We start from the raw sequence: 23,764 nt of genomic DNA, 5'->3' as shown, positions 1-23,764 counted from the left end.
TTTTTTCAAGAGATACAGAAATGCACGAGAATCACTTTTTTTGTTCTTTTTCTACAAGTGAAGAGGCAAAAATGTCCTGAAGTCCAGATAAAAATTCCATCTCCACTTTTTAAATTCCAGTAACATTGGCCCTAGCTCCTCTTGCCTTTTTTTTTTTTTAACAGTTCATTAATTTTTATCTAATTAGGTGAAGTTAAAGAATTACTACCAAACACAGACATCTTGCTTAAAACTTAGGACAGAAGCACCAAAAGATGTTACTCAGCTGAGATCTAACCTAGCAGCAGCTCAATGATGGAATCCCAGCCACCTCGAGTCCCACCAGTTGGAACCCCGCCCCTGGTGGCCCAAAGCTACCAGGGGTGCTCACAGAGGCAGGGCTGCCTTCTGCTAACTGGGACTTGTAAGTGGCCCAGGACTTCATCACCACAGAGCTCTGTCAGGCTTCCTGTGTCCACAGATCAACCTGCCACTGGATCTGACGTCCCTTGCTCCTTTACCGTAAGCCCACCATGTCCACAAATCCCCTTGGACAGAACTTTGTAGTTTCTCCACCTCTGCTGAAGCTCTGCCTCCAGGCTAGGATTTCTGACCCCACAGAGAGTCGTGAAAATTGGTTTCTGCCATGACTGGCCTGTGGAGGTATGCTAGGTCATTATAAGGACGTGGTGGGGGGAGGGTTCGGGGAAGGGGAGGTGGAGGGGAGGGAGTGGGTAGGGGTGGCTGGTATCCCCACAGACCCAAGCGATTCCCCTACGCCAACTGGATGTCTTCCAATTCAACTCACTTCTGACACTATCTACCCAGAGCTGGCATCAGATCCTACAGGTTAAGTCTCAGTCCCTAAGACTATCGCCCCATCCCCGACATTTTAGACACCAGTTGAAAACACAAGCTAACACCTGTGCTTCTGAACAACTGGCTATAGATTGGAGCTACCCAAGACCCCTTCTTGGGTTGGATTAATTCGCTAGAGCAGCTTACAGAACTCAGAGAAACTTTTGACTTAGTGGGTTACTGGATTATTAGAATCGGACACAACTCAGGAAAAGCCAGATGGAACAGATGCACACAGGGAAAGGCAGGGGGAAGGGTATGGCACTTCCATGATACCACTCTCCCCATATCACCAACCTCTAAGCTATCTAAACCCTGTCCTTTGTGTTTTTATGGAGACTTCATTACTTGGCCGTGATTGATGGAAGTCCTTGGCCACCGGTGATTGAACTCAGTCTCCAGCCCCTTCTTCCTCCCCTGAGGTCAGGGGGTGGGACTAAAAGTTCCAACCCTTCAATCCCAAGGTTGGCTCCACTGGCACTAGCTCCCACCCTTGGGTGTGGCGCCAGTCACTTCATTAGCATAAAGGACACAACACCTTGATCATACACCTCACTTAGCAAGTTCCAAGAGTTCTCGGAGCTCTGTGCTGGAAATGGGGATAAAGACTAAATCCATACACATTTCTTATTATAGATCACAACACTATGAGCATCCTCTGCTCAAGGCCAGTTTGCAATTGTCCAAGGGTTCTTTGAGGGACATGACCAGGCAGACCACTAACCAGATTCAGAAGACCTGAGTTCTAACCCCATTTCAGCTACCATTCATTCTTCCCACAAAGGTTTATTGGACATGCCAGCATGCTCCCCGTCCTCACAGAACTCATGTCTGGCACTGATTTGCAAGGTAGAATTGAGAAGTCATTTTGCCTCAGATGGACACATACACATACTTCACTTCCAGTTCCTTGATCATGCCAGCCTCTTCCTTACCCCATAGTCTTGGGGAATGCTATTCTGTCTAGAACACTCTCTCCTTCTTCTGTGTATTAACTCACCACTCATCTGGCACTTGCTGGTTTGGTCATCACTGCACTGATTTGCAAATAAGCTTTGCAAGTAACTCCTGACACAAAAAGGAACTCAATGACTAGCAAATTTAGCCAAAGGTGAATTGTACCATCCTATGATTTTTTTCTTTTTTTAAGTGAGATGTGGTAGAAGCCAAATTTTTTTGAAAGATTTTATTTATTATTTGATAGAGAGAGAGAATGTACGAGCAGGGGGGAAGAGTAGAGGGAGAAGCAGACTTCCTGTGAGCAAGAAGCCTGACTCATGACTCAATTCCAGGATCCTGAGATCATGACCTGAGCTGATGGCAGATTCTTAACTCACTGAGCCACCCAAGCGCCCCGATCATATGATGGTTAAAAGCAAAATGTCGGCTTTGGAGTTGTGCAGATCCTCGTTCAAATCTCATCTCTAGCCTTCTCAGCGGCAACGCTATAAGCAACTTATTCAACTCTGAGCCTCAGTTTCTGCATCCGTAAAATGGAGAAGGTACTATGGACACTACCTGGTGTGAGGGATTAAAAGAGGCCAGCATGCAAAGGATCCCAAATAACTCCAGGGCCAAACGAATACCTAATAGCCAGCAGATACCGTTACCATCATTTCATTGTCACAAGTTCACTGTCCATCCCCTGACGTCCATGAAATAAGTAAGTCCTAAAGTTATTCATAAGGCAGGCTTTTGTAACATCTGCTCATGGACACACTACAGGCTTCACGGCAGCAATGAAGAGGAGAAGGAGGATAATAGTAACAATTACTTCCTCTAGTGTCACTGATTGGTGATTCTTATACCCGCCTTTGTTTTCCAAAGCCCCAGTGAGAAGTGGGAGAAGAAACAGAGCAGCTGAAGCCTGCTCCTGAAGAATGTACTTCCCAGAAATTCCACAGGATCCCCAACCACAGACCACGAAAAACTGCAAGACATTTTAAAATCAGGAATCCCTCCTTGCCCCTGGGAATCTGCTTGCTGAGGGTATGGAAAACCATTTCTGTGCATTAGATCAGCTGACAAAGCAAATCTTTTTATCTGGATCAAAGGCAAAAAGATAAATACCTTAGCTGTTACTTAAAATTCCTAGGCCAGCACCAAAGGCTCTCTACAGTGTGGTTCCAGAGGGAATGGACAGAGCAGAGCAAGGTACAACCTGCTCAAAGCTCTGTCTACTGCCTGGGGCTCTCCTGGAACCGGGTTTCCCAGAGAAAAGGGGTACATTCCTACTTGACCTGGAATAAAGCTATAAAGATGCAAAGAAAGAAGAACCAGAAATTCTCTTCTTTGCTACCCTTGAGGCAAAGGCAACACCTTTATTTTATCAAGGGGAAACTGAGGCCCAAGAAAGGGTAGGTACTTAACCACACTTAGGTGGTAGGAGAAGAACTAGGGTCAGAATATCTACTTGCATATGGCAGGAAAGCAAACTATTTAAAAACAAAACAACACTTTACTGAGATATAATACACATACTGTAACATTCATCCATTTCAAGTGTATGACTCAGAGTGACTATACCAGCTTGCATTCCCACCAATGTAGGAGGGTTCCCCTTTCTCTGCATCCTCGCCAACACCTGTAGTTTCCTAACTGGTTAATTTCAGCCACTCTGGAAAACAGTATGGAGGTTCCTCAAAAAGTTGAAAATAGAGTGACCCTATGACCCAGCAATCGCACTACTGGGTATTTATCATAAAGATACAAACGTAGTGATCCAAAGTGGCACATGTACCCCAATGTTTATAGCAGCAATGTCCACAATAGTCAAACTATGGAAAGAACCAAGATGTCCATCAACAGATGAATGGATAAAGAAGATGTGGTATATATCTACAATGGAATACTATGCAGCCATCAAAAGAAATGAAATCTTGCCATTTGTAACTACGATGATGGAACTAGAGCGTATCATGCTTAGCGAAATAAGTCAAGCAGAGAAAGACAACTATCATATGATCTCCCTGATATGAGGAATTTCAGAGGCAGGATGGGGGGATTGTGGGGGAAAGGGGAGGGAAAAATAAAACAAGATGGAATTGGGAGGGAGACAAACCATAAGAGACTCTTAATCTCTGGAAACAAACTAAGGGTTGCTGGAAGGGGGTGGAAGGGATGGGGTGACTAGGTGATGGACATTGGGGAGGGTATGTGCTATGGAGAGTCCTGTGAATTGTGTAAGACTAATGATTCACAGGCCTGTACCCCTGAAACAAATAATATATTATATGCTAATAAAAAATTATTAATTTTAACTGTAAAAAAATAAGAAAGTGTATGACTCAATATTTTTAGTATATTCATGCAGTTGTGCTACCATCACCACAATCTAATTTTAAAACATCTTATTACCACCAAAAGAAACTCTGTAGCCATTAGCAGTCACTTGCCATGCCCCTCTCTGCAGGCCCACCCTGGCCGCAGCCCTGGCAACCACTACTTTGCTATCTGTTGCTATAGATTGGTCTATTCTGGATATTTCATATAAATGAAATCAAGCAGTATTTGGTCTTTCATGATGAGGAATCAATTTCTAAATGATTTTTTTTTTTTTTTAAAGTAAGCTCTACACTCAGCACAGTGCCCAGTGTGGGGCTTGAACTCATGACCCTGAGATCAAGACCTGAGCTGAGATCAGGAGTCTGATGATTAACCAACTGAACCACCCAGGTGCCCCCAAATAACAGGTTTCATTCAGAGATACTGTCAAATACTGTAGCCACTAGCCCCATGAGGCCACTTAACTTGATTAAAAGAGAAGCCATTAAAATTTCAGTTCCTCATTCTCACCAGCCACATTTCAAGTGTTTTATAGCCCCCTGTAGCTAGTGGCTAGCGTATCAGCAGAGATACAGACTATTACCAGCACTGCAGAAAGGGCTAGTGACAGTGCTCGCCTAAAACGATACAGAGACATTTGCAATTAACTACAGATTCACTCTCTGGGAAACGTCTGGTCCTCCTGGTGTTGGGAAGTTACCTTCTCAGAGGGGAAAGTGACAGAAAGAACAGCTTAAAGGAGGAGGGGGGAGGGGTGCCTGGGTGGCTCAGTCGGTTAAACATCTACCTTCCACTCAGGTCAGGACAGGATCCCAGAGTCCTGGGACTGAGCCCCACGTCAGGCTCCCAGCTCAGTGGGGAGTCTGCTTCTCCCTCTCCCTCGGCCCATGCCCTCCACTCATGCTCTCTCTCAAATAGTCTTTAAAAAAGAAGGAGGAGAAGAGAGCAAGGAGTGGGCCAAGAAGAGCCAATTCCCTCTTCCCACTTTTCCTATCCCACCTCAGTGTGACTCCCAGGACCCAAGGAGCTCCTGCCACCCCCAGACACCAGACCTGAAAAGCTCTCTGTTTAGCTAAGCTCATCCAAAAGGCAGATATGCCAAAGCCTTTGGACACACTTCAAGGAACCCAGCTTCAACCTCAGCTGTTTGATGATTTCTGAAGCGTTTCATGCCAGAGGGTGATCTGAGGGTTTCCTTAATGAGACTGAACAGTCCTGCTCAGTTTCCGGCCAGCAGTGGCTACATCGGTTCCCCAGACATGACCACTAACGCTGACCAAGAGCCCAAGGCTGGAGCCATGGTATCCGGCTATGCTCAGACAGAAGGGAGCTCAGAAACTGCCCCACTCGGAGTTGCTTCACCCTTTTCCTTGGACTATTCATTAGTTCAGCTATGATGCCTTTCCTTTTATTGTCCAAAGATGCTCCGGTCACCACCCCAAGGAGTGGGGCAGCAGGTTATTTTAAACTGTGGGTTTGGATGCATTAAGAAGATCAGAGAATGCAGACTTAAGAATGATAGGCAAACAAAAGGAAAAATAGAATCACATTCAGGAAAAAAAAAAAAAAAACCCTTTACTAATCAAAGGGGCCTTTGTTCCAAAACACTGTGTGAAAACCATCAATCATGACCTTTACATTGCTTCAGGAGTATAATTAAGTTGGCTAATATCCTTTTGTTTAAAAATACCCTTTTGTTCAAAACCCTGCTGAAAGATCTTATCTTCTTTCTTCTACTCTAGTAAGCAATTTATGAAAAATAAAAATGGCAGCCTAACAAATGCTTCCTCCATTATGTTTACTTGTCTAAATCAATACTTTTTATCCTTAATTCCCCTCCCCCAGTGACTGGCTGTGAGGGGATTTCGAGAATCAATAGGCTACCCATTTCTAAGATAACCATGCTATGACAAGAATTCATTTGCTAGAAGCTCTTCTTTTAGTGAAGGTCACTCTGGGTTTCTTGGTCCCTTTGGTTTTCAAAAACATCCTTCATCATAGTTTATCCACGAGAGACATAGCTAAGCAAGATGTGGTTATATGAGCACGTTAGACTTTTGATCTGAAGCAAAAGACCAGGACTAGAGAACTGGCTTCTTGGGGCTCTGCATCTAGCTGCTGTGGTTACTATGCCTGTAGGAAGTCATTTTAGACTTCACACACTCAGGAATTAATTCATGCATCCGATATACATGACATACATAATTCTGGGGTTTTTCCTCACATGTTTCATCTTATGTAATCCTCAGAGTAGCTCTATGAGGTTCATGCTACTCTCACTTCTATTTTAGATCCGAGGAATTGGAAGTTCAGAGATATTAAAGTCATACCATTGAAGTCACATGGTCATCAAGAGGAATTGCTGGGAACAGACCCCTGGGGTCCTGAACCCCTTCCTCACACAACTTGCGCTAGTCAGCACAGAACAGAAAAAAGCAGAGGAGCATGGGTATCTGAAGGCCAAGGACCCTGAAGATCTGAAAAATGGACTGACAGAGAGCTAGTCCCCTTCTGTAGGATGCTACTGTCGCAGGCATTCCTAGCTTGGCCAGAGGGGGCCTCAGAGAGCAACGGGGCTCACGTCTGCTATTTGGAGACCTTCTGTGGGGCTGGAGTAAGCAAGGATCCTTCAGCCACTCACCCCATTGAGAGCTGGCACAGTTGCACACCTCCGTACTTGTAGGAAAAGACAAGTGTGTCTTGGCTTATCTTTTATGAATTCAGAGTATGAGTCCCTTTTTCATGGCACTCCATGAAAATGGACTATTACTGTGGCAAGTAAAATCAATCAATCACTAACGCACATGCCCGGGGTCCAGCTTATTTATTGTGGTAGGCTCACGGCAAACAGTGCACGAGTGCCCACCGTCTCAGTATCACATACACTCTGCAATATGGCTCTGAGCTCCTTCCTCACTGTACCTGGCCGGGTCATGTGACTTTCTCTGGCCAACAGAACACAGCAGAAGAGAACCAATGTCCCTTTCCAAAACTTAGCCTTCAACAGGCTGTGCACTTAGCCCTCTGTCTCAGAACTCATCCATCAGGAGGACAGCCTGGGCTGGCCTGGAGGATCAAAGACAGACAGGGTAGAGAAGTGGGGACATCTCTGCTGAGGGCATTACAGACTAGTCAGCACCCAGCAGACAACCAGATGACCGCAGTGCGTGAGCCAACCCAACTGAGATCACCCGAGCCTGGTACACCTCAGCAGGACTGTCCCAACAACCTGTAGGCTTCCGTATACGTAGCTGTTATTGAAGCCATAATTTTTAGGGTCTGGGGCGATAGGGGTCAACAAGTCACAAACTGCCTCATTGACTTTCTCAAGGCTGGAAGATCCAGGAAAAGGTTATCTCCCATAAGTTTAACTATTATTTATGATTTCCTAGGCAGAAACAGGTTTGAAGCAGTTTGGGGGGGAAACAGTCACTATTTCTGACTGGGGTGGATAGACCACAATGGCTCAGAGAGTGGCTAAAAGAACACAAGCTTGGCATCAGGGGATCTGGGTAGGAATCCGTGCCTTAGCACATATGTCCTATATGGAAAAGTCACTCTCCTCCATAAGTGCTCACTGGTACGGACTCCAGGCCAGATAAATTTCCTGTGATGTAAGGTGATCCTGTCCCCCTAAGGCGTGTTATTACCAAGGGGCCAGAACCGCATCCATGTATGAAGAACATGACAGAATGAATATCTCTGGTGCACAGATATCTTTGCAAGTGGGGCCCAGTTTCTTCCCTATAAGGTCTAAACAATCCCTCTCTTCTACGGGCTGTCCTGGGCCTTTCCTTAATGAATGCTGCCCCCTACAGCATGTATGTAAAACAGATTTTTAGAAATAATTCTGCCTTAAGATATTTATATCTGGCTCTTCTCATGGGAGGACAAGGGAATGAATCCAAGTGTTAAATGGTTGAAACCACCCATGAATAAGAACTTCTCATCCAGGAGCCATGACTGCTTTTAGCTGGGCAGAAATCCTTGCCTCCCTGATGGCCTCAGGGTATGAGCTGGGGAAGTTCTAGATAACTTATCTAAGTTTGGGGAGAAATCTTCCCCAGCTACTTGAATGGGGGAAAGGAAGTCATCACAAACTGTACACAGGCCATTAGCTACACAAAATGCAACTTGTTCAGCACAGAGGTGAACCCTAGGATGAGAGCAATACCATCCAGAATAAGGTGAGTTTTGGGAATGAACGAATGCCTTCAAAGGAACCAATCCAAAGGAGAGCCTCCAGGAACTCTAATCAACTATAACGGATAGGTGTCATTGCTATACCTGTCCAGAACCCAGTAAAATCATACCAACTCCACGCTTTGCCTAGGATAATCAAATCCTCTATCTGTAAGGGATTTTAGAAGCCATCTATCCCAGTCTACTTGCGAATACAGGAAACCCCACCTTTGGTAACGTCTGTGAGTGATGATCTAGCCTCTGGTTCTGTTCCTGTGAGGTCGGGAAACTCCCTACTCCCGTGAGGCCCTGTTTAACTGTGGGAAGGCAAATGTGGATAAGTTCTTTTTAAAAAATATGCAGGGAAAGTTTGAGTCGCTCTAATTTTTTTAGTTCTCCTCTCTGTGACCAGAAAGAGAGGAGGGAAACAACAACAACAACAACAACAACAACAACAACGACAACTGGTCCAGGATATGGACTTTCATTTCTAAAGGGAAACTGATCTCTGTCTATAAACATCCTGTTTCCAGCCACTGCGTGAGAAAGAATGGGTGTTCTCTGCTCAGTGGACCCCTGAGGACTTCGCCTCTGGATCTCCCCCTGATGAGTTTTTATCTCACCCATAGAACTGGATCATCCTTTATGATCCCTCATAGCACCTAATCTTCTTCTTAAAAGCAGTTAACACAAAAGTTCATGAGATTATTTGTGGCTTAATATCAGTTCCTGCCCCCAGACCCTAAGTTCCAGGAGGGCAAAGACGATGATCAATTTTATCGCTTTGGGGTTTTTAGTGCCTAGCATGATGCTGGAGATTTAGAAGGCGTCCAGGAATGCACTAAACAGATGACAGACTGAGTTCCAAGTACATGAATGCATCATAAGGAGGCAGATTCACATACTCCATACTGTATAGTCTGGTTGAAATGATTAAAAATAAAGCCAAATCTCACAGAATTTTTCTCAAGCAAAAATCAGCCAGTGCCCATAGATCCTTATTTTCAGGGTTAAACCGGATTCTTAGATCCACCAGCTGGTGGCTGCTGAAGAGAAAGGGTAGACGGATGGCCCTGAGGAGATGATTTTAGCTCAGGCCTACTGTCATTCTTCTCCAAACATGTGAACCCTATCATGTCCACAACGCGGGTTTTCTTCCATCCACATGCATCCTCTCAAACTGACGAAACAAATCGGGGGAGACCCTGTCTGGAAGAGAACGTTTGGACAATCTCAAGTCATTAATTACCCTCCCCAGCAGAGTGCCCTGAGAGTCTACCCAGAGATGCTATATACACAAAATGGGCAGTAGGGGGCAGCAGAGACTCGATGTCTGGACTGTCCTGAGTCAAAGTTTTTTTTTTTTTATTTAAACTGCTTTACCCATGAATTACTATAAGTCACTGATTCCCCACTCCATTTCACATTTCATAAATATGCTGTGATTCTCTCAGTTTTAAAAAGGCAAAGGGAATGTTAGGTGTTGAGGGGCTCTCTTTACCTTTGCTCTTATGATGGAAGTAGGCCAGGCCACCAATTTCCATCACTATCTATGGAATATCCACAAAGTTTGGGAAGCCTTGCTAATCACATGAATCAGCAAGGCTGCAGCTAAGAATTCATGACAGGAATCCCTAGGACATTAAGAATGTAAACTGTGACCACAGTGCCTTGGCACAAAACACTCTGTCACACAACCATTAAGTCGGCCCAATGTCTGCCTATGGCTTGTGCATCACTCTTACCATAAGGTGACTGTCTTTTGACCGTTATCTTGGAAACAAATATTCTCTGTGGGACCCCCCTCATTTCATTCTCATCAGGAGAAGACAGGTTCCCTGGGACGTGTGTGATGTGTTTGTGACAGAATGGTGATGGCAGGCTACGGTGGAGAAACAGTCCATTTTATCCATTAGGTTCGTTTAAGGATGACAATTCCAAGTCATCAACAGAGAGGAGCCACGCATGTATGCACAAGCAACTCCCTGTAGTCAAGTTTTATTGGTCAGGAGCTCTCCCTTGTTGTAACAGCATTCTGGGCTTGTCCATTTGAACAGAACAGTATTGGGTGTATGCGTGGTGAATATGGGCCATATGTGCTCAGAGAAAAGGTCATTCCATTTATCCCAAAATGTGTGTATCTTCCGTGGTAATAAACCCTGCCAAATACTTAAATATTTAAAAAAGCATTTTCATGAATGACAACTAAGCCCTGACCACAGAGGACACCTGGGTAAAAATGATGAAAACTCCCAGAAACACAAATGCTTCCCCCCACCAATGATCCTTGAAATTAGATTGCATTCATGTACGTGTGATGCCTTCCACAGAGCGGATGGAAGCCAAGGAAATGCTCAGATTTATCCCCGGAAGATCAAGATCAGAGGAGCGTCAGCGGGGTGTTTTCTATTCCTGACACAAACTGATCAAATAGGTATTTCATCTTCCCAAGTGGTTTTTCTCTCTCCTTGTCTCTAACTCCATCTTCCTCTCACAAAAAGTCAGGTTTATTGTATTTTGGAAAAAGGATATACAGTAGAGCCAACGCTCACACACAGGCTTTGAAACATATCCATATGTAGAGGAAAGCCAACATGATGATATCCTTCTTATTCCTCTCTGTGAGACGGGTGGCCTTAGCACTAAAGGTTATTCGTTCTCCCCACGAGAAGGACCGATGCATCACCACCTCCGAATCACACAGTAGACCCCCTTGTGAATTACACCTTCCGGATGACACAGTAGATCAAGAAAATGGTCCCCAAAGGTGGCCAGAGAGACTGTATCACATACCATTTCTTTCACCTTCACGTCTGACTTTAATTTAATGCTACAGGGTAAGGACCATAGCAGGAAGCTTTACTAGTGTTCATCCTTCCTCTAAAGAGGATAACGCTCTTATAAAGTAACATCAGGCTTTTCAAATGCCAAGCAGAGAAAGAGCCAGACAGTGACTCTCTAGTCAAAAGGTGGGCTGACTTTCCCCTTCAAGTGCCTCCCTGCATCGCTGCATTACCTCTGCTACCATATCCAGACCCCACAGCGATGCTCCGTTTTTTGTATTTCCAGGCTAACTAGGAGATCAAAATCCTTTTCCTTGTTTTCTACTAGCTCAGTTGGAATGAAGTAATATTGAAAATTTTTGAAAAATTGCAATAAGAGCAGCATCTGGGTGGTTAAGTGTCTCACTCTTGATTTCAGTTCAGGTCATGATCTCAGGGTCCTGAGATGGAGTCCAATGTCAGGCTCAGCACTGGCATGGAGCCTGCTTAAGATTCTTCCCTCTGCCCCCTCCCCCAACTGTCTCTAAAAAAAAGTTATAATAAGAATTTCACTAAAGATTAGTGAGGCAACGGAATGAACCCAAAAGAAGATACAAAGACTTACACAAATAGGTACGTCTACCCAGTAGAAGTTAATGGCTCTAAGAATAATTTTAAATATAGGTACAATGCAACATATATGCAAATCTAAATTTCCTTTTTACAGAGCTCCTGCTGTATGTCAGGCATTAGTCTGGGTATCTTACTACATTTACTCCATTCCCCATAACAACACATCCCAAAGTGGTTGCTGAGAACGAACGGATAATTGGAAGGCAACATGCTCTCCCAAAGGTGACCCAGAAGGCCTCCTAGGAGAGGGGTTCTCAGACTTCAGTGCTCTAGGAATATCACGGGTCCAAAATGCAGATTTCCAGGCTCTCACTCAGAAGTGTGACTTAGAAGAACTAGGTTCATAAAGCCTCAGGATTTGTGTTTCTAGCAATTACCACAAAGGCTGTTGGTACCCATGGTCCGTTAATTACACCTTGAGAAACAACAGTCCAGAATCCTGAGTGTACTGTCCCACCAGATCATGGGACTTAAGGGGCACACTTTAGACTTACCAGAGACCCACCATGCTGTCCCCTCTTGGATTGTACAGAGGCAATTTGCAGACACTCTGTCAGAGTGGAACAATGTTACTGTTCAAGGCATTATTTGGGAGACTCGAAACCATACATTTTAGGGCTTTTCATCTGTTCAATTAGACAATGCCAATACTTTGCTTAGAACAAAAGGAAACTCGGGTGCCTGGGTGGCTCAGATGGTTGAGTAACTGCCCTCAGCTCAGGTTGTTATCCTGGGGTCTTGGGATCGAGTCCCACATAGGGCTCCTTGCTCCTTGGGGAGGCTGCTTCTCCCTCTGCCTCTCTCTCTCTCTCTCTCTCTCATGAATAAATCTTTTTTTTTTTTTTTAAAGAACAAAAGGAAATAGGTGTGAGATGAAAACTAAAAAAATGAAATTGGCCTTTCTGCAGAAGCCATTAACCTCCACCTGCCAACGTGTGAAAGGGCACCACTAACAGACAGCAAACGAACTGACTATAGGATATTTCGGAAAATCAGAACTTGGTAATTTTTTCCCACAGTACAAATGAAACCCACAATGTCAATAAGCTCGCTATGAGGAAACAGCAAGTCATAATATTTCATAGTGATGTCTACACTCAGTAGAGGCAGCAAGGACAGAAAACGTGAATTGTGCTACATAAAAAAATCAGAGAGAATGCTTCACATCGGACTCTGGATCATCATCTGGGCCAGGGCAGCCCGATGCCAGTACACAGATAAATAAACTCAGTGAGAGGTGAGCTGACCTACTGTTGGAAAAGGATGAACAAAATCTCTCCCCCTTCTGCATGAGAATTTAGCCTTCGGTTAACCTTGTAACTCTGTTCCCCTGGAAACTTGATAAAGATAGAATGTCAGCTATGTTACCAAGCAACACTGCTCATGGTAAAAATGACCCTTGATAGTTAAACCACATCTGGACTGGGAAGAGCCATAAATGAAGTATAAATACCTCTTGGGGAGCACTTTCGTTTTGGGTTTCTCCAAGTGCTAACTACTGATCAGACCTATTCTTTGCAGGAATCTAGAAGTTATGCATATGGTGCTTTTACAAGACATACTGGCTCCCATGGGGCATGTGATTTTAAACTACCCTGACTCTGGCACCTGCTGTGTGTGAGTCTTGTACCCTGACACCTGAATGGTCCCTTAAGTAGGAGGGGGCAGCCGCAGTACCTGGATGGCCACATGGGGCGCTGTCAACAGGACCATTCCTGTGGAAGAGACACACTTTCATTGCCTTGCCAGCCACCTGTGATTCCCGTCTATACCCTGAGCAAGACAGTGGCAAATGTGGCTTACACTGGTCCTCTGAGGGGGACCCTGAGTAGATGTCCCGGTGAGCACTGCACTTACTTGTGGCAAGGAGCAAGGCCAGAACTCAAACACAACTGTCTGCTTCGATATGAACACTTTCTCTTTAATTGTCAGGGCCTCAACGTTTCCTCCCCAGATAACTGTATTCTGATCCGAGACCAGTGTATCTTTGCAAACACTCGCTAGGCTATTTTTTTTTCTTCTAGTACCACGTGTGAGGTCCCTAAGTTTGGTAGCTTTTAATTCATTCTGTCTGACTGGCCTCAATGGCTGATCTAACAGTTCCCTGAATTCCATTTCCAGACGATCCCCCAGAGACTTCTATTTAAATCCAGCGATACCTCCTCGGTTCAAATCTTTATGCTGCCTTTTTAAGCTCGCAGACAATTGTGGCTTCTGCTTGGAGGCTCAAGCCAACCTCTCAGCCAATTCCCAAACAGAGATGATTACCACCTACTGAGCACAGACAGGCACCTGAGCTGTCCTTGACCAGGGATAACAGCTCTGGAGAGGCAAGGGTCTCTGGACAGCCAAGGGAGGCCCTACCCCACTGCTGAAATGATCTTGTAGAAATTTCCCCTCTCTAGGCCCTCCATAGGACACGAGTTTATTAACATAGTGACCCTAGCAGATGTTCTGTCAGAGTAACACCTGGACCCAAACAGTAGGATGAGTCGACCCTTCCCAGCTTTCCCCTCTCTTTCTCTCCATGAAAATCTGGAGTTGGACATCACTGCAAATGCTATCATTCCTTTCAAGTCCTCCTGGAGCTTCCTGGCTAAGTCCATCTTTTTCCTCATGAGTTTGAGCATATCTCTTCTAGGACTTGTGAGCATCACCTGCCCCCCTGAGGCTGACAGCCCAGGAAAACAGAGTCTGTGCCACAGTCCCCTCAATCATGATGACAAGCCCGATGCTGGAAAGAAGGAACAACAAAATGAACAAATGAGAGAAACAACCGGAAACGGGGGCACCCAACTGTATTCTTCTTTGTGTGTCTCCAACCACTGAATTAATCGCATCTCATCTGTAATTTGAGGTCAGAATCCTGGTTAATGATGGGGGATGGGCAACTTCTTCATGCTTACCTCTCCCAATCATTAACTCAGATAAATAACTCGCTTCACCAGCCATGAAGTGACAAGTTCACAGTGATTCTAAATCAATGGTTCTGATGTTACTCAGACAGGACATAGTGCTGAAGGCTGTAGAACTTGGTCTCCACCCATGTCTGGCTCCTCTTTTCAACCCATGACAGGCGGGTGTGAACCAGAGGACTGAAATGACAAGGGACAAAGACCAGGGGAGGGAACCTCTGAGAATGCCCTGGTAGGGCTCCCACTAGGCAAGACCAAAGGGCAGGGGGAACACAAGCACTCATACCTCACTGTGGCTTGGTGACGGACGACCTCAGACTCACACTGCAGAAGGAGAAACTGAGGCCTGGAGAAATTCAGCATCCTGAATGAGGACACACTAGTTGGCAGAGAGCTTTTGCTCTCCAACCAAGGGCTTTCTGTGCTCTGCCAAGGTCACTGGTTGCAACTCATGCCAAAGCATCAGTAAAAAGGGCCGGTTTTGTGTGTGTGTGTGTGTGTGTGTGTGTGTGTGTGTGTTTTGACGACTAAGACTTAAATGTTTTATTTTTTTAAAAAGACATTGTCAAAATGTCAAAAATGTGATTTTTCACCTACACATAAGCAAACCATAAAATACTGGGCAATGAAATCAGTGATGAAAGAGCCGAAGATTCGTACAAGCAAGGATTATTCCCAATTCATCATAAGCCTCAATCACAGCTTTGACAGCAGCAGAACCAGGAGGAGTAGCAATGTAGGCCACACCGCTAAAGGGCCAGCTTTTAAGCAAACTATCGTGTTCTTTCAGCTTCTTAAAGTAATTTGCCTCATTTCAAAAACAGTATTTTTTGCGCAAGAGAGTGAAAACAGAAGTGGTGTCAAGTGTGTAGGGAAACTAGCCTCTCGCCCTGTGGTTGATGGGAACAGACATAAGTATAACCTTCTGGAAGCAAAATTTGGCAATGTTAAAACAGCTATAACACAAGCATACCCTTTATGCAGCAATGCCACTGAAATAGTGTACACGTACAAAAAAGAGGATGCTCACGTCAGTACTACTTATAACATCAAAAAATCAGAAGCAACCAAGATCAATGCTGTTATAAATATTAAGGTAAATTCATGTTAACGGAGTACTCTGCAACTATTATAAAGAGAGAAAAACCTATAAAAAGGCTGGCTACAATTTGTTTATTTTAGTTAGGAGATTTTAAGTCCTACACAATGTGTGCGAATGTATGTGTGCGTGTGTATGGAAGAGCTCCCATAAGAACTAAATTATTCCTTATAAAGCCCTTACAATAGTACTCAGCAAACACTAAATATTAGGAAAGATTTATCAAAATGTGATGGTATACGCATAAAGAAAGTACAGAAGAATATAAGCTACGGGATAAACAGTGGTTCATTCTGAGAGGTAGGGATTACAGAGAGTTCTTTTCTTTCAATACATTTGTGTCGCTTGACAATTTTTGACAGGATGATTTGTACCATGAAAATATTAATAATGAATGTTTTCTCCAAGATGAAGAAAACCTTGTCATTCAAGAGAGAACATCTTTCATCCTCCCATTTGCCTAGAATTTAGTTTAGGAATCCTAAACGTTTCAAATTCATATGATGGACCACTTTAGAAATGTAGGAGATTTCTGGCAGCGTTAACCCACTCAGAAGATGTAAGTGAAGGGATAGAAGGAGAAGATATTGTCACGAATGTTGAACACGACAGATATTTCCTCTCCCTGAAAATCTGGGAGTCTTCTCTGGAGTCTGAGGGCTACCGGGAGCCAACAGAGGAAGTGAGGAGCGTTCATGCTTCCAAGCCATCCCTTGATAGGTGTTTTGAGGGGATCCTGCTCGTCACATCCTGCAGGCCAGCTGAGGCTGGGCCTTGACCCCTGCCTGAAGGAGTGAGAGGATGAAGCCAAAGAGAGACCTAACCACAACTGTGATGACTATGGGACGACTAGCAGGTTTTCTTAAAGGCTAAGGGTCTATAGACTTTCCTCCAAACCTCACAGGCAAAATCTGAGATGTGAATCTTTGGGACAATGAATAGGTTATGTGGCCATACAGGGACATTCCTGGGTTTGATAGAACAACCATGTCCTTGGTCACCTCATAGAATGAGCTAATAAACTGAGTATGTCCCTAGGCTTTTTCTCATTGTGAACTGTTTTATATATCTATTAATTTTCTTCTATTTCACATCTCAGTTGACTGTTCAGTGTAATCAAAACTAAATTTTAAAATTTGGTCATGGCAGGAGGGTATCTGCCTCTTTGGGTGTGATTTTAAGGGGATTCTCTTAGTATTTCCTCACAAAAAATTAAGTGTTCCCAGGCTCTGGAAAATTCGCCTGTTATAATGGGTGAATTTTTACTTCCCTTTATCCTTTTGAAAAAATCAGGACTCAGTGTTGAAATATTTTTCTCCTTTATTGACCGAATACTGAATTTCTCACTCTCCTTACTGTGATTAGATCAGTTCCTAGAAGGAGAATTCTGGCCCCATGGATGACATATACAACTGTGTGAATTGGTTTACCTGAGAGTGAGGTACCAGCACATGATGCTATCAGGGCCTGCCTGCCTCACAAGAAAGCTTCTAGAAGGACAGGTCATGAGATCATATCATGGACTTTAACTCACCAGAAAGCAGTCCACACCTCCCACCGCAGCACCAGCCACACTGAGTTCCAATCTATCTGCTTACTAGTGAGCCTCTCTGCAAGACTTCTCAGGATGAAGGATGCTATCTCAGGCTACCTTATGCACCCAAGAACCTGTGTTGCCTCTCACATGGCCGGGTGGTGGAGCTACTTCTCTCTGCATATACTGTATGTGGCTTGGATCCGGCTACCTCATAAGCTGCCATAGAGATCAGATTCAGTGGAGGACATAGGGTCGGTGAGCAAGGAGGAGGAAGTACAAAAACCTCTGAAGGTAAAGTCGCACTGTCCCTTTACCTCAGGATGGTCAGAAAGCGCTGATATAAAATATACCCAGGTCTGCCTCACATAGGCTTTACCTAAACTCTCCAGGATGGGAAAGGGGAAACAAAAGCACCCTTTGGTGCACCTGGAACCCCAATCAGTTATTTTTAATCATTCCAAAAGCAAATCCTCAGTGGATTTTGTGAGAGTCATAGCTCACAAAATATTTTCACACTACCTCACTCGATCCTTGTCATAGACCTCCCAGGGGACAGAACAGAGCCAGAGTTCAAATCCAGGCGTCAAATCTCAATATGAATTCCAGGGCTCAATTACAGGGAGGGCAAGTGACCTAATCTCAGTTAGCCTCCTTTACCTGTAGAACTAGGTTAATAATAGTTACCACACAGGATATTTGTGAAGATCAAGTAACACGGTGACGATCAAAGTCCCTGGCAAATACTACCTGCTCAGTAAATAAGTCTGACTTCTCTTTCTTCCTATCCCACAGTCCGTCCCTGGGGCAATGCCACCATTAGAATTTGCAGCCGCCATCCTTTGACAGGCGTGTGGCTCTCTGGCTGCTCTGGGCATACATGGCAGTCCGTGCCCATGACAGGAGGAGACTGGTGGCCGTCCCAGCACAGCTGGCCCGCACCTGGTGGGCTGCCTGAGTGGCCCTGCCTCTGTGGGAGGCTCTGGGACAACATTCCAGCTGTCAACCCTTCATCCTCCCCTACCTGTTCTAAATATGAGGAACTTCTCTTTCTATTCTCAGTCTTTTGGATATTGGTCTCACATCCATCCTTCAGATGTTTTTTAAGACATTCTCTCCAGGTGACCACGGCACAAGGACGGAGTGGCCCGGCAGAGGGCTCTGGGCAGGGTGCCTCCCACATCCTCTTAGCTCCCCTCTCTTACTCCACCTGCCCATCTCCAGAGTTCAATGGGCAAGGCTTTGAGCATTTCTTTTCTGCTTGCAGGAAAAGCATAGTATTATTAATAATGGTTCTGGAACCAAGGTGCGTAGGTTCAGATCTAACTCCACCTCTCACCATCTCTGATGTGGCTCAGCAAGTATTCAACCTCCCTTTGCCCAAGTCTCATCCCTTATAAGATGGGGATAACAACATAGTTTGTTGGGGGAGTCAATGAGGCCCATAGTAGATAATCTGTAAAATGTATCTCTTATTTATTTATATAAAAAACACCTTTCTATATAGATTGTGTGTGTGTGTGTGTGTGTGTGTGTAAATGTATTGTGAAATCAGTTCCAGAAGAATATATAGAGGACGGTTTATATTAGCATCCTTCAGGGAGCATGCAAAGGAGAACTTTTGATATGTACTTGTACCATTTTATAAGCATATGTTATTTTTGCAAGTTAAACACACTTTTAAAAAGGAACACACTTCTGAAAAGAACACATATTTGAAAAGAACACACTTAGGTATGGTTGTAGAAGAGAAAGGGAGGGGAGGCGAAGAGGGGGAACGGAGAAGAAGAAAAATGATCTTCTTCAGGCAGAAGCCAAGGCTGGATCACAAAGCATCTTGACTGGCTAAGACATCCTACTTCTAGTTGCAGAGTTTCCAGAGCCCTGTAGGTAAAACCTTCTGCCATATATATATCAGCCATACACAAATGTCCTTCATATTTTCTCAAATATTCTAGCTAGGGGTAGGGCAGAAACCCAGCTCCACTGAACCAAGTCAACCTGGGCTGGAGAGGTAGGTCAGGGAGGCTCTGACCTCGTTCACAGTGGGAAGGCTGACCAGACTCTTGGAGCACTTTAAGGAGTGAGAGGCAGCCCCCTTGGGTCTCGGGAGAGTAACGGGGCACGTCTAGGACAAATCCTATCAGACAGACAATGCTTACAAGAGATCTGAATGTGTTCTGTGAAGAAGTTTATACCCCTTTGCCTGGGAGGAATGAAGGAGGGCTCTGCCTCTTACCGTAGAATCTTCTATGCTGATTCCTTTCCCCAGTGTCCCACAGGACACAGACTGGAGCAAGCAAAGGTTTGTTTCACTACCTTCTGGGCAACAGCCCCCACAACGCTACTCACCTTTCCCCCCATCCTAAAATCTCAGGGCTATGTATAGCAAAAAGTCTTATCTTCTTTTGATAAAAGTTACATCACCAGAACACAAGAATAATGTTGCATATTCTTTTATGTAGTCAAGGTATTCATTTGGCCAACCCACATGTCTTTTCGAAGGGTGAAATGCCCCTTCTATTTAACTTCCTTCATAATCACTTTTGATGGGTAAAAATCTAATCAGTTTACACAATGCATCCTCTAAGAAGCTTGCATTTCTAGAAAACGATCTACCATATACAACATGTTCTATGAAAGTTTATTTTCAAATTGTAGATGCTGTATCACTTCTCTCCATGGTCAGATATCTTCTGGGCCCTCACTGAAACAAACACATGTATTTCTGCTAGCAACTAAAAACGTATTTCCCTCACCTTCTTAATGCCTCTGCTAACAAAGTTCCTGCCAGCCAGTATGTCCTGTAGTTTGTCTTATTTACAACCCGTTCCCAACCCTGACCAAACTCACCAAAAGGAACTGGATCTGCTGTAAAGGAAGATGTCAAAAAGGATCCTCAAGAAGTTGACTTACCTTTCTCATGGCTGTTTGGTGGTGGTGGTGGAAGCGGGGAGGTGACAGGCTTGGACTTGTCATAGTTGTTAAAGCTCTGGCTGCGTCGGTTGTTAGCAGTGGCTGACCCTCCACGTGTTTTGGCTTCGCTGCCTGCAGCGGATACCCTTGCAGTGGGACCTGGAAGTCTAAAATCCAAGAGCAACAGAAGGATGGATTCAGTCTCAGGGGAATGGCAGTGTCTCAGAAGAAAGAACTGCAATCATGCAGGAGGTAAATGAACCATTCAAGACATTGGGTCTGTGGAGGTTTGCCAATCAAAATATTTAGTGGAATCACTACAAACACCTAGGCTACTAATGACCGCAGCAAAGTCCACCAGCAAAACTTGAGTTTGCCTTTGAGCAAAGGCAAATTCTGAAGAAAAAGTAAATGAATATGTTTGCTGATTAAAAATACAAAGTTCATCTTCCTTATTCTCTTGGATGAGTAATTTTACTTTTCCGTGGGGCCAAACCATGTCAACTCTAATTCTATGAAGTGTGGAACATACAGGTCAATTAAGACTCTAAAGTGTTTACCTTATTATGTGTGCATTAATACCTACCTTTGGTTTGTCATATATTTGTCATAATCCAGGGTTGCAGGGTCAAGAACATGATGTAATTCATAATGGTCAGAAAAAGACTTGCTAGCACTCAGAACCCAATACAACTACAATGAGAAAACTTATGGCCTGGGTGGAAACATGTGTTAAGACATGTATTCTTCCTCAACACCTGACAACTTGTCTCCATAGGCATTATTTAGAGGCTGAAGGCCAGCTTCTCTGCACAGTAGATGGATAAAATAATATGTTCTTTCTGTAAAACCAGCAGGAATCCATTAACCTAAACACACATATACATGTTCTCTTTAAATGAAATACCTCTATTGGGGTAATTTGGGAAATAAAGCTAGCAGACATCTTTGTAATACATCTCAAGATATTATGGCCTCCTCCCCCAAGAGTTAAGGTTAAGTCTCCCCAGATCAGGAACTTGGGTTCAGAGACTACAAAGCAGGCTGTTTCTAATCATTAAAAGTTGAAAGATGAATAAATAATGAAATAGTTCTATCTTTCAGTTAAAACCTACTTAACTGTGTTTAAAAGCCACTGGAACCTCTGCTGACTAGCATTAGATCTAGTGATAAGTCTGAACTTTCAACTCATAAAGCTTTCAACTTTCTCTTCCCATGCAAATCTGTAAGCACCAAAGAGGTCTGCAGTCTGGAAGCATTTTACATATAAGCAGGCAATCGCTTTAAACTTTTCTTGCTGGCTGAGCAAGAAAGATGGTTGTAGAATAAACAGAGAACATGAGCTAGTGTGAGAGCACTGTAAAATTTATACAGTTAAGAAGAAGGTGGCCCAATTCCCTGACTGGGAACTAGGCGAGAAGGAACAGAGTGAGTTCTTCCCAACCAAGTGGCAGAGGGAAGTGCACTTTCCTCCAAATCCTGGGAGGATTTGCCCCTCTGTTAATTTACCCCATCTTGTTTGGAGAAGATATTCACCCCATAAAGACAGGCACAGAGTGGGGTACAAAAACAGCAGTGCCTTGGTCTATATTTGAATACAAGATGTGGCCAGCACAACTGGATAAGGAGGCCTAGGAATGGGATCTTGGTACATCTTGGTTCCGCTTCGAGTACAAACAGCATCCAGGGAGGCTTCCAAGTCATTTTTAGCGGAGTACTGACAATTAATGGTAGGGATTCTGCAGGTGCAGACGTGGAGTCCTTTGGGCTGGACTCCACTAACCCAGCTATAGTCTACAGGAGTCCTTATGCCCACAAACAGGCCTGGAAAAGCATTATAGCCTTGTTTCAAGATAATGTCACAGCAACTGTATGAAGTGGTACAGGTAAAGGGCCATAGCATTCTACTTCAGAGGGGGCTTGCAAGGAGTAGGGAGGCAAAAAGCAACAGGAAAGGAAAAGATATATTCGCTTCGCAGAGCTGCTGAAGAGCCCCCACTGCCCTGACCCAGGGCTGGACCACAAATTTTTCAGGGCAGTCAGGGCCATTAGAGAAAGAAGATTGATCAAAGCATCAGATGGAATGAGTATAACCTTGAATTGCGTAGGCAGTCTAGTCCTCTATGAGGCAGTGTGGAATAATGGATAAAATATGGGCTTTTTCCATACACATGACAGTGGACCAGTGTTATAATCTCTCCAAGATTCATGTTCCATATCAGATAACTTTGGAATAATAATAAACTATCCAATAGGATAGTTGTTCATTTGGAATGGGGCTTAATGTCTGGCCTATTATAAGTACTTAATGCATGTGAGTTCCCCTTCTCATCCTCTCTGCTAAGCATGAATTCATAAATGAATTCGGCATTATAATAAAGGAAAGATGCTTTGGTACAAAAAAACAATCAAAATAATGGGAGGAAATCGATGGATCTAGATGAAAGTATCAGAAGAGAGAGAACAAAAATCAACATAAGAAAGTCTGAGATCTACATTTTCAAAGAGGCAAGCCAGGTTTTGGCAGATGGTACTCATTTCCCTAAGAAATGTTCCAGAAGAGAAATTGCTTCATCCAACTATCTGTGACGGAGACCTTATACTTAGGGTACCTCTGAGCCAGCCCCCAGAGTGAAACATTCCTGGTCTTGGATCAACTAAGCCAGTTCTGGTTTCCCATGGGTGGTCATCATCAGATTCTCTGCACTGAGTCAGGACCTAAAGCTGCACCTCTGATGGGAGCCGCATAGCCTTCAAGTGGCTGCAGGGTTGTGCCCAATTTCCTAGGACATGGAGAAGGAGCTCTTGAAGGCCTTGGAGGCTGATATGAAAAGGAATGGTCAGCACATATTTAGGCATCAAAAGCCACCCCAAAGTTCAAGCCAATTCATGTCACCTACTTCCATCACTGTTACACCTTAGTCAGGACAGCTGCTTGAACTTGACCAAATGGAAAGACTAGGTAGAGACCAAGTAATTTCTTCCAAGTTTCAGAAAGTGTCTAGATGCTTTAAAACATGGGTTCTGGGGGCGCCTGGGTGGCTCAGTGGGTTAAAGCCTCTGCCTTCTGCTCAGGTCACGATCCCAGGGTCCTGGGATCGAGCCCGGCATCGGGCTCTCTGCTCAGCGGGGAGCCTGCTTCCTCCTCTCTCTCTCTGCCTGCCTCTCCACCTACTTGTGATCTCTGCCTGTCAAATAAATAAATAAAATCTTTAAAAACAAACAAACAAAAAAAAAAACAAAAAAAAAAACATGGGTTCTGTTGTGAATGGGCTTGAGTAATTGCTTGCTCCAAAGCAAGCCCCCCACCAACCCTCTGAAATTTTCAGCAAAGTGCACCTAACATACAAAGGCCATGAATGAACGTGTGGTGGGTAGGAAGTAAAGGAAAAGGCTTGTTTGGATCAACCCATGAGGGAACCAAAATATTCTCTGGGATAGTGAGTCAATTCCCCCAATTTAATTCAGAGTGAATTATAAGATTTCAAATGTAGCATTTCAAAGACAAAGGTGACCATGAGGACCTAAGGTACATGAGCAATCATGGGGAAGGCACTGGGTTTTCTGAAAACTGAAGAAGAGTTTTCTATGGTCCGAATGT

General features: G+C 44.2%; 1 protein-coding gene across 8 annotated transcripts in view; it reads right to left on the bottom strand.

The window, feature by feature from the left end:
* NAV2 (neuron navigator 2) overlaps nucleotides 1-23,764 on the bottom strand; it is a 395,626-nt gene that overhangs the window by 191,595 nt on the left and 180,267 nt on the right. For all 8 annotated transcript variants that reach the window (XM_059138147.1, XM_059138166.1, XM_059138198.1 and 5 more), the window contains one exon: nucleotides 20,164-20,330. In XM_059138147.1, coding sequence (XP_058994130.1) covers nucleotides 20,164-20,330 — 167 coding nt within the window. The remainder of the gene's footprint in view (nucleotides 1-20,163; nucleotides 20,331-23,764) is intronic.

The sequence above is a fragment of the Mustela lutreola genome, chromosome 1 (genome assembly GCF_030435805.1).
Source record: "Mustela lutreola isolate mMusLut2 chromosome 1, mMusLut2.pri, whole genome shotgun sequence".
In the NCBI taxonomy this organism is placed as follows: domain Eukaryota; kingdom Metazoa; phylum Chordata; class Mammalia; order Carnivora; family Mustelidae; genus Mustela; species Mustela lutreola.
The sequence above is the reverse complement of the archived record's forward strand: the minus strand, read 5'-3'. Positions and strand labels throughout refer to the sequence as shown.